The sequence below is a fragment of the Phaenicophaeus curvirostris genome, chromosome 5, assembly GCF_032191515.1.
Source record: "Phaenicophaeus curvirostris isolate KB17595 chromosome 5, BPBGC_Pcur_1.0, whole genome shotgun sequence".
Taxonomy (NCBI): Eukaryota; Metazoa; Chordata; class Aves; order Cuculiformes; family Cuculidae; genus Phaenicophaeus; species Phaenicophaeus curvirostris.
Genome location: NC_091396.1, coordinates 30113477 through 30125729, shown reverse-complemented (window position 1 = coordinate 30125729; position 12253 = coordinate 30113477). Strand labels below are relative to the sequence as shown.

Below are 12253 nucleotides of genomic sequence, written 5' to 3'. Positions count from 1 at the left end.
GAGGAATTGGTAATAACCACAGGTTGTTAGATGCGCTTTGACTGACATTGGAGATGCCCAGGGAATGAGAGCTGGAATTCCAGTCTCTATTCAATCACAAGGTCATCTCACCCTATTGTCACATCTTGGCTTAATCTCTGAAGAGGGGATAACAATCAGATCTGTAATGCTGTGATAAAAGGAGGGAGAAAAGTGGAACAGAGAGAACAGAAGGAACTTGGGGATGCTGGTGAATGAAAAGCTGGACAGGAGGCGGCAATGTGCGTTTGTGACCCAGAAGGCCAACCACATCCTGGGCTGCATCAAAACAAGTGTGGCCAGCAGGGCGAGGGAGGGGATTCTGCACTTCTGCTCTGGTAAAACCCAACCTGTAGCATTGCATCCAGCTCTGGAACCCCCAGCACCGGAAAGACATGGACCTGTTAGAGTGAACCCAGAGAAGGGCCACAAAGATAATCAGAGGGCTGGAACACCTCTTCTTCGAAGGCTTGAGACAGTTCAGGTTGTTCAGCCTAGATAGAAAGCTCCAGAGAGACCTTATAGCAGCCTTCCAGTACTTAAAGGGGGCCATCAAGAAAGCTGGAGAGGGACTTTTTACAAGTGCGTGTAGTAACAGGATGAGAGGTAATGGCTTTAAAGTGAAAGAAGGTGGGTTTGGTTTGGATATAAGGAAAGAAATCTTCACGATTCTATGAATTTACAAAATAAGCAGAGACAAAAACTGTATTTAAAAGCTAGAACAAATCAGTATTTGTTCTGATGTGAGTGAACCAGTAAAATTTGTGTGACATGCATTTTGCATGCTAAATGTCTGTCTTCAAGGTTTTACTACCCATTTGGTGGCAGTTAGAGGCAACTTTGGAATTCCACCCACAAGATATAAGGCACACTGGAAAGGAAACATATGCATTTACTTTCTATACCAACTCACTAATTTTTGAAACTTGCATCAGTTTGGAAAAAACACTTCCTATTGGTCTTCACAGTTGAGCTACCCTGTAGGATTTTGGACTGGTGCACTCATTTTGAAGGACATGCGTTTTGTCAGTTGTTGGTCAGATGAAAGGAAACGTAGTAGGCAAACCTTACATTGGGATCTAATCAATTTACAAAGTAACAATGGGCAAACTCTAATTTAAAGCTATCTAAGACCCTGAAGTGAAGGCACCAAAAGTGGAAATGAACTGGAAGTACAAAACACAATGACACAGGAAATAAGAACTAAAATAAGAAAGGCAACTGCAAAGGAAAAAAATAACATGTCGGGATTGTTTTAATCCATTCTCTGCCACCTAATTTGAAAGACTTGGTTCATTAGAAAACCAAGTTACCAGAAGGGGCTGCTGTTGCAAGAAAAGCAAGTGGTGCTTTTAATACTATAATGTACCTACATTATCCATCCTGTGCTTTTTCAGTTTAATGACAGAAAATGAACCTTACTGGGTTCTCATCCAGGTAACACTGATTTTAATTGCTTCTCGCTGTCTAGTCTGCAACACTAAAAAGTTAAGTTAATCAACTTCTTTATTATTATTTTGTAAATGGACTGTGGCCAAGGACTGAAACAGGTACGGAGGGACTTTAGGCTGACCTGAACAACCAATTTAGAGCTAATCTTGGTGGATTTCTTCATCAAGTTAAGATTTTTTTAAAACAAAAAAAAGCAAAATGCTATGGCTGACACACAACCTAGGCTTGCAGAAGCAAACAGAAAAGTGCAGGGTATCGAGTCAGTGGGATAACAGAGGCAAAGCTTTCAATATATTACATACGTTCATCTTAACAAATCAAATATTTAAGGAAGCAACTCTTGAAGAGTAGAAGCAACTACAATCACATCAGGAACATATGTAAAGATGCATATAGACACGATACACGTTTACTTGAAATTATGATGCTAGTTGTGAAGTCTGCTCTCACCTTGAACATATGGCCCTGTTTCAGGGTGTTCTCGGACTCGAAGTGTGTAAGGTTTCTTTCTGTCTGACTGTTTTAACAGATCTCGGACATGCTCATTATAAATCTCAAGAAAACTGAAAATAAAAAAAAGGATTTTTAAATGCACATGGTAAAAAAAAAAGAGAGAGAGAAAGCAAGCTAACTACCTGAATCTTGTAGAGATCACTCATGATAAAGTTAATAAACTAATTTTCATTATCTCTGTTACTGCCCTTTCTCATGCAGTGCACACAGACAGAATTTATAGTAGTAAGTTTCCAAGAAGCAAGAGGCATTCGGTATTTTATTTAAAAAATCATAAAATATGCTTTTTTAATACTAGTCGGTTCAAATCCCACAATTTCCAAACATAACGCTTTATTGGATCAATGTGAACAATGAATAAGAATCAAATGTAGCATTACTTTAAGAGTTACATAAACAGGAAGTAAATTTTTAATGGACTCCTATTTCAGCTGTCTACACAAAAATGAAGAGACAGTATCCAAAGAACTATAACTGAGGGAGAAAAATAAAACCAACACTTTCTCATTTTTCCTCTGAGTTCTCTTCATTGTTCCAAAACAATTATAACCTGAGAAAACAGGAACAAAATAAACTAGTCTTCGCTTTGTTTGATTACAAGAAAGCATTCATAGCATTGCCCAAAACAGTCACACTTACCTAACCTTTACTCTACAAGATGATGTCTGGTCTGAGTAATCATCTTTCCTCGAAAAGAGGCCCTGCACAAACCAGAAGTTCACCTAAATTTTAAATCCATCAAGAAAATCTAACTGCACAAATGTAAGTGAAATAAAAAATAAGTACCTCACATATACGAGGTGTCAGCCCAATTGATGCCTTCAAATAATAAACAAAAAAACATATTAAACCATATTCTTGGTACCACTCTTGCAAAACTCTCTTTTAAATAAAAGAGAAGTTATAACAAAGGGCAGCAGCTCAGAACAGCATGGCAACACTCTACTACTGCAGCAGAAGCATCTTGTCTGTGAAACACTGCAAAGATTCATGTGCTGTGTAACATCAGCTGTCTTAGCTTCAGTGCAAATACCAGTTATAGCAAAAGCCATTTTAGAGCAACTTACACAGCATCAACGAGAAGTTTAGAGGTTTGAGTTAAATCCAAGAGCTGCTTGCTGTAAAGATACTGGATATGCCCATGCCAGAGGTGTTGCAGTCTAGATGAAGCTAGGCCAACACTGCAACTCCTTTGGTCACAAATATTTTGTTTTTTCCTTATATTGCTTTTATTTCTTTATGCTATGGCATCACAGAGCTTGGAACAGCTTTATGTTCTAGATTTATAAGTCTGGTCTCTCATAGAGAACAGGATACAGGCTGCTAACAGTACCCAAAAGAAGGCGATTTAAACTTTGCCCAGTCTGCACAGCACTGAAGTAATGGTGTGTTTCTGTGTGATGAACTGTTTCTTCTGACATTAGTGCTCACATTTCAGTGATCGCACATCCAAAGAATCCCGAGAAAGACTCTTAGGCTTAGGTGGAATCTTCTTGCTGAATAGCATGAAAGGCTTGCAGAAATCACACTTGAAAAGATGGGGGCAGAAAGTCTGGGTTCATCAAGTGGACAACTGTGGATAAAAGTTCAGTTCATATGAACCACTTGTTTCTTCTTAGTTTTGAGCACTGTTTCACAGTGAACACATGTTATTAAAGGTCCCATCAAAACAGGATTCCACTGGAGAAACAAGTCACTTTATAAGCCAGAAATTTCTCAGAAACAGTACACCAGGAATTTCCTTCGAAAGAAATAATTATAATTTCAAGATGTGGCCACTCCGAATTGCTGAGTTATTTTCAAATTGACATCATATGAATATTCTGGTTTGTTGCACCAATATTAACAATTCTTCAGGCTTTTGTGGAGTTAAGTTTGATTTAGAATAAAATTAATAGAGAATTAGGTTATGATTCAACAAAATCCTGTTACCAATGTCTGTGGAGAAAATAAAGCTTCAAAAATCCAAACTCTCGTCAAAAGCACAAACCATGCTAGAATGGTCTTTTCCTTATCTTCAGGGTTTGAATAAGTTTTACCTTTATTTCACCTTAGAAACTGAACCCCATGGGTGTAGGAAATAGTGGTCCACTCATGCAAATTGGTTTTGGTTTTTTGTTGTTTTTTTTTTAAGGGCATGTTTCACCAACAGCCAAGAATACGCCCCATCCATGGAAATATTTCAGGTCAGCTTGGATGGGACTCTGAGCAGGCTTACCTTGCTGATGTCCCTGCTCAGTGGGGGAAGCTAGAGTAGATGACCTTCATAGTCCTTTCCAATCCAAACTATTCTATGATAATATTTATGGATCGAGATCAAACTGCCTTGTGTTGCAGCAGAGCACAGGAAATCCTCAACTAACGCCATTGATCTCAGTACTAAGGTTAAAATGCACTTTAAGTGGTTCCTAGCAGACAAGAATCTTAAAACGTAACACCTTCTGCAGATACCAATTCAAATGCATTTCAAAACTGGAAGTAAAGCAAATATTAAGTTTCCACAAGCCCAGGGGTAACTTCTGCAACTGATAAATGTCTCAAGTAGATAATAAAGCCAGTTAAAAATTATTCCTGTGAAATGTATCCAGTCTTATTTGTGAAAGTAATTTAATTTCAGCATAGCTCAGACTCCTAAAAAGTTCTGAGAATGAGTACTTTCTATTACCTTGAGCTATAAATTTTTAAAATCCACAACTATCCTGGGTACAGATTTTTTTTTTACCTTTAGCATGATGATAAGAGTCATACATAGTAAAATGAAAGTTATCTAAAACAAACATTTAAACTACATCATATTTTCTAGTATTTTTAGCTGATATTACAGTCTTTACCTAAATTTAAAGGCTTAGCTCTCATTTTATCTATATAGAAATACCAAATAAACCATGTATGAGCATTCATTCAGCTTAATAAGCATCATAAACACAGTTTAAAAATAAAGCATTGTTTCTGCTGGTCATTCCACCCTCAGCCTTAAGGGTAGAATGAATGGTGTAACTCACAGGCGTTCCCATCATTGTGTAAGTTTTCCCTGATCCTGTCTGTCCATATGCAAAGAGGCAGATGTTGTAGCCTCTAGATGCGCCTGACAACACAGAAGTGCCAAGGTCCTGGAACACCTGCAAAGACCAGAAGAAACAAAACAGTCCATGAATAATACGTTTTCCTGCAAGCACTTGGCATTTCTTGTGGATCTTTCAGCTTTAATAACTCCATGGGAACAAGGATCTTCACAGTGCTTGTCTTTTTAATTTATCAGAGACAATGTTAAGCATCCAGCATTCACTTGTTAGATCTTCCTCCAGATGCTAGTATGCCAAGCACAGTGCTGACACCAAACAGCAGTGTTTAATTGTGCTTCCCTGCCATTGATCTCTTATTTTATACTTGGACTGTATGAGTTCATCGGGATCTCCCCCATCCCAAGTTTTAACAGCTTAAATCTGACAGAAAGGCATGATCAAGGCTCTTTGACACAATGACATTAATAGGAAGATTAGACATCAGAATTACAAGTCAAACAAAAGCAAAGCCTAGCCCATAGCCTGCAAAAAGACCTCATCTAAGCAATATTTATTCTGACCCATATGGTCAGTAAGTGACACTACCAATAGCTAACTGGTTCCTTTTCTGTTCTGCCACACGCACAATGATGTGCCACCTTCTACTCATTGTAGCACAGAGCCAGGAGCTGTTACCACCAAATCAGCGTCAGCCTCTAGGGGCTTTCAAAGCTTGCACTGGTCCCACTGTGGCTGCAAAAGCTGGAGCACCACAGCCAGACTACCTATACAGCAAGATCTGAATATTCCTTCTGCTTTTCCCATTTCTTTTTTGGACATACAGTTGCCCCACAGCATGACCATGTTCTCAGCACATCAAAAGCCTTGCCATAGACTAGCTGAAAGGATGCCTGGAAGCATCCTTTCTAGGAAGTGCATGGTGGATCAAAGTGTTCCAGTAGGCAGGCTGCCAACCCCTTAGCACAGCTTTGGCCTTTCAAAAGAGACGTGACAAGTATTAATGGTTTGGCTATTCACACAGAAAACTAGCTAGTATATACAGAAAGATGCACATGATTTCAGTATTTTGCTGCTACAAAACCTTACCCACTGCCAGGTCATTTGCTTCTCCAAAGGACAGATAAGTATACTAAATCTGATACAAAAATCAATAGTAAAACATTTCATACACATTACCACTTTACCTAAACTGTCCAAAGAAGAGACTAAAAATCCTCTCCCAAGACTTACTTGCAGATCATACTTCAACTTGAACTGAGATAAGATGCTAATTGCTAGCTGAAGAATCAATTATATTCTCATTCAGCAGAACTTAGCTATCCCTGCCCATGTATTTCTAAGGGTATGCAGCATGTTAGAGCATCTGCTTCATTAGGATTATCAGATCAAAAAACTTTTCCATTCAAAGAGCAGTAGTGAGAGTCATAAACAAAAAACACAGACACAAATATAACAGACCAGGGATAATAGAGAGTGACAAACTCTACAGTCTCTCCAGAACAGGCCATTACAAAACTGAAGGACAGTTTTGGAGAAGGGCAAGATAGGTGGGATAGGTTGTCCACTGGAAACAACAAATCAGTGGGAATGAGATTAAGTTGGGATGCCAAAGTGCAGGAAACCATTGGGTTGGGTTGATACAGAGGACAGAGAACAGGGATGAGTGTGAAATACAGATGTTAGTCTAGAGGGTAGGATTTCGGGGCCAAATTGAATGGGAATGATGTCAAGTAGTATAAAGAAAAGGACTAAAAAATAACAAGATGCGTTATCTTGAAGTAATGGGACCAAAATCAGTCTGTGCCCACTTCCCTTCAAAGTATTAATATTGAATAAATTCAGAAATTTTGCATGATTTGTGGTACATAGAAGTGGCCTAAAATCAGCTTGTGTACTCCTATCAGTCTAGAAACCTGTAGTTTCCATGGCAGAACCTCTTACAACAAGGATAAATGCAGCCTAGAGAAGTATCTTGATTCTATGACAGCTTCCTCATAAAGACCTATACTCCTTTCTGAAGGTTCATAATGGATCTAAGTATAATAAAACAAAATCTTCATAAAGTGGCAAGCCTTCAGGATAGCAACACTAGCAAGGTCATCTGGACATTCAAGTTGGAATTTTAGAACAAACCCATTTTACTTCTATCTTTGTTGTTGAAATTTTGTATGCCATTGTGAAACTCATTTAGTGTCTTAACTGTTCAATTTTCCTACAGATAAAAGTAGGAATAATGCTATCCATTGGTAGAAATTGTGGGATGTTCTCACTAGCGTTCATAAAACTCCTTGCAATCTTGGCTCTGGACGTTCTAACTGTGCAAATTATTGTTCTCCCTCTCTCTACACATACACTGGACTCTCTGAAAGAAGAACATCTAACTCTAAAGCCCCATTAAGCAAAGCTTTGTTACATTCACTCCATTAAATACACACAGCTAACCAGACGCTTGAATTCAAGTGTTTCAAAACAGTAAATTTTTAATTAGGTCTTGAGAGAAGACGTACTATTACAAACAAAACTGGATAACTCTGAAAACAATGCCATAACCCTATGATGATAATGAATGAAAATTTTAAAAGTTATTGGCTGAAATCTTATTAAAATCTGATTTGCACCATTTTGTGCTTATTCTTTTAGGTAAAATACCCTCTCTCCTTATGTGAAGATAAATTACAATTCATTTTATTGAATGTAGACTGAATTTAGTCAGAAAAGCCTCTTTGTTTTAGTGTGGTGCTGGAAAAAATATGGAGAAAGGAAGCACAGCAATGAATTTATGGCTTGTTTAAAAATAAAGCAGAAGAATTGAAATGAAAGCTTTTTCTGTGCTAATATCTGAGGCATTAGTCCAACTACTCATCAGCATCAACAGCTGTAAATTATACAAAAGTCACTATAATTACTCATTCTGGACATATGTACTAACATATTTCATTACATAATGGATCAAATCATGGGGTTTGACCATGAATTAAAAAAAAGGGGGAGAGAAAGGATTCCTCTGGGATTCTTCCAAGTCTCATTTTTGAAATGAAACTTCAGGAAGATGAGTTTTTTCAAAGAACATGAGTTGGATAAGGCTTCCAGCAGAGAACATGCCATTTGACCAAGACGGTTATGTCTTCCCTGCATGGCTGCTCTATGTGACTGGCACTGTTCAGTTTGTTCTATGCAAGAATGCTTCTTTCAACAAAGCCTTAACTGGCTTTGCTTTGCCTTGTTCTTGCACTTGCCCAGCTGTATCTGGTCCATATCTCAAGGTGATCTGTGAAACATTCTACAGTTTATTATCTGTCAATTGTCCTAATAGTGGGGAAAAAAAAGGCCTTTCTGAAGAAGCGGTGAGGGGGCATTAAGGCAATTGTTATAATTCAAAGTACTTTGCTGGCATGCTCACTATGAAGTGCTTAAGTTCCAGCACCTTTCTAACAAATCCTGAATTGTACAAGTCAGTCCTCATTACAGGACCTTCAAAAGAGACGAAAGAAAGGAAAAGGTTTGGTGAAAAATGTAGTTAAAATGTCCTATTCATGCAGTACAGGCATACCAAAATGCTGTCAAGCTTTGGCAATATTTGGGTTTAAACTGTCTTTACGTTAAGTCAAAATTATTTTAAAGGTAAAAAAGTCATTCTTAAAATATTTTATGTAACTCAAGTTCAGCACCTGAAGTCTAGAACTACAAGGTCAAATTTACAATTGGCAATCATGCTGAAATGAATGTTTCTGCGTGGCCTAAGTGTGCCTGCTTCCCACTGATTTATGTTGCTTTCCCTTTTCTCCTCCGATTAACACACTAGCTCTTTCAATTTGGCCACTCTGTATTATCTGTGAGAACCAACAGGATATTTTTAGTCAATTCTAATGCATGCTGTTTAGACCTGGATTGTAAAACTTAGAAGACAGATACAGAAAATACTTTATATGAAGTCTCACTACAGTGTACATTTTCCAAATATTTACGTGAATGACAGATTCTGAGGCCATCTAAATCATAAATTTCATATAACCAAATAAATACCAAAAGAATTTTCATATGACGTATAAGCAAAACATTAAAATGAGGGCAAAGGCAGGTTCTAATTGCTACTAGGTTGGGAAATTTAAAAAGAAAAGTAGTCATTTAGTCCAGACTAATTATCACTATTGAGTTATTATCACTACCTAAAATTATCCTACCTAATTATCACTACCTGAATTTAAAAGCTAGAAAGATTGAGAGTATATTTTTGCCAAAATCCAAATGTATTAGAGGCCAAATGAATATGCAAACAACCTCTGAAACTCTATTGGAAGTGAAATACATGGAATACAAACTGCAGTCAGGTTGGACTGCAATGCAAAACCACAGCAAAAACCTGCAGTTTGTATGAGATCACCTCTGATAAGAAACTCTGGCTTAACCTCTCATTTCAAAGAAAATAAAAAAACAGACCAAAATGAGACACTTTTTGATTGCTTTCTCAAGAATACTTGAGAACTTTAACCTCTTCCTGCAGATCGTTTTTAAAATGATATATGAAGAATATTAATTGGAAATACACTTTGCATTACTAAAAGGTATAAAAACTGTAGGAGTCCAAAAGATTTTAAGGAAAGCATACCACCTCCCAAAGAAAAAGTGATAACCAAGTGACAGAAGTTTTTTTCTCCCTGTTGAATGAACTTTCATATAACAAAAAGTTTCACAACACAAAAATGTTTTAGCATATTCTATTTTTCCCAGCTTACTGCATATTATGAAGACTTTCTTTCTTTTATATTCCTTGACCTCTTAGTTGCTATCAAATCAATGGCCTGCAGATAAACCCTGTAATCTATAACCTTTCTACGCGCCACAGAAAAGAAAGAAATGTGTTACTGGTCAGTTCTTCCTTTGATTCTAAGGCAAAGTTGAAGATCACTAACCTCTCCTTGAATGCATATAATTCCAACTAACGCTATTGACTACTGTAACGTGATGCTAAGTTAATATCAGTTTTCTTTGACTTTTCATTGATTTACTATGCATTGAACAGATATGCAACTAGGACAGTCAATGACAGCTAATATATATTTTACATTGTAGTGGTAATGGGCTCTCTTTATTCTGTAATAATGTCCCTCTGACAGTAATAAATGGTTTCATTTCAAAGATAACAGAGCATTCTATCAGAACTAGAGTTTTGACAAGAAGTTTAATAATCTGGAAATTCATATAATCTTTCTTCAACCAGTCAGAACCTGAAATGCAGAAGGAAACAAAACGCTGTTGTTTTAAACTACAGTGAATTGTCTGTTAAGCTTTGGGGTTTAATAACTTGGGAAACTGAAAGTTTTTACAGGTCACTCAAAGAAAGTCTCAGAGTAACACTAAAAAAAATCCAGCAGACCTCCAAGGACAACAGGTTATGCCAAGTTTGCACATTTAAGGGAAAAATATTAATAAATAAGGGTTGGTTGGGGTTTTGTTTGTTTGGGTTTTTTTTAACCCAAAGTAATTCCTGGTAAATAGAACTTGCTTAGACTACAGTGCTCAGGCTACAATCAAGTCCAACTGAAGCAGTGGAGAAGGGAAGAGAAAGTAGAAGGAGTAGAAGTGTCGCTCCTTTTAGGAGCAACAAGTTAGCAGAATAGTTTATCAAATCAAATGTTTTCTTATTTGCAAGTTTCTAAAATGGTCAATGTTTAACGTCATCATTAGGGAACTAATTTGGATGCTTCAGAAATTTCAAGGGAGTCAAAGAAAAGAAAGACAAGAATAAAAACTTCTGGTAATTTTTTAAAAAAGGTTTTTGATTAATAAAATTACTATTTGTTACAGACAGAGTCCACAAGCATCAGTACTAACAAACAACTCACTAAAGTCAAACCACTTGTGCTATAAAACATTAGGGTAAAGTTAGCATAAATAGCCTTCAAAATACCACTGCATTAGTGAAAGAGGAAAAGACTGAACTTAAGACATATGGCCAACAGCTGCTTTTCACCACAGACCCAGCAAATGACTTCATAAATGCTATAGAAACTCAACAGCTCAATTTCCATTAAAGATTTCCTATGCAAACAAGAAAACAGAGAAGCTCCTCATCAGTAGATAGAAAGCTTCAGAGCCTCAAGACAATTGTAGCAGATTCAGTTCTGAAAGTAACTTAGTCTAAAAAAGGCACTGTTATTTACTACAAAACCAAAATTGCTCTCAACGAATAGGTCAGGACAGTTTAAGCAATGGAAGAGACTCATTCCTGCAGTATCTATTTGCAACCATCTCTGCTACAAACTACAGATAGGCAGTATCTCATATTTGGTGAACCTTGCCTTCTTAGAGCTGTTACTGTTTGGGTTATGACCAAATTCTGTTTAATTAAATTGCTACTACATATCAGATGTAGCATCCAGGACTTGGATTTAAGGTGAAAAAATATTTCTTGAAATATAATTATCCAGAACTAAACAATTCTTGCCAAAATAATGAAAGCCTTGGTTCCTAAACCTTCACAAACCCCCAAAGACTAATTTAAATTAAAAAGGCAGGAAGAGGATGCAAGGAAAGAGTATCTGAAAACAAATCCAGGGTTTTGTTCCAATAACACAAGATCCACACATGTTTTCTCTTAAAGAATATTAAGCAAATGTCAGCTGAAGGGCTTTTCTGTACATGGCCACAGAAAACACAAGCAAAGGGAAGTGCATTATGCTGATCAGCTGCACAGAACCCTCTACTATGACATTAGGATTACTTCAGCAACATTACTTTTGGGTTTGAATGGCATAAAGAGGAAGGGGGAAAAAAAGGCACTGGTTGGTTAGTCTGGGAACGTTTCTCCATTCTTGTTAAGAGGCCACAGCTTCACAGCTAGATTACTTCTCTTCCTTCTCTCTATCCAGCCTTTTCAGGTTCTTTTCCCAGACAAACCAGAAGCAGTGGAGTGAAAAGGACAGTTTCTCTCCAGCTCAAGAAGCTTGGCCTCTGTCAGAGGCATTTGCACCAGAACTCGAGAGACAGTTCAGTTCTTGGCTCTGCCAACAGACTTCCTGTGTGTCCTTAAATCCCTTTGTGCTTAACTCTTCCCATGAGAGACAATGGTTTCTTTGTTCATCTTATCAACTGTAATTTTTTTTTCTGTGGAAAAGTGGTCTGCTCTGCGTGATAATGTACATACATGCTCCACAATTACTAGCATGGAAATTTGATCTTTATTTACAGTATTTAGGTGGAATTATAAAATACTAGAAAACATCACAGATAACATGACAAATATACAC

General features: G+C 37.2%; 1 protein-coding gene across 1 annotated transcript in view; it reads right to left on the bottom strand.

The window, feature by feature from the left end:
* The window catches only part of STARD9 (StAR related lipid transfer domain containing 9), a 102832-nt gene that overhangs the window by 52295 nt on the left and 38284 nt on the right, over positions 1 to 12253 (bottom strand). The window contains exons 4-7 of the mRNA XM_069858165.1: positions 4986 to 5102; positions 2770 to 2802; positions 2623 to 2684; positions 1921 to 2033 (exon numbers count right to left, since the gene is read on the bottom strand). Coding sequence (XP_069714266.1) covers positions 1921 to 2033; positions 2623 to 2684; positions 2770 to 2802; positions 4986 to 5102 — 325 coding nt within the window. The remainder of the gene's footprint in view (positions 1 to 1920; positions 2034 to 2622; positions 2685 to 2769; positions 2803 to 4985; positions 5103 to 12253) is intronic.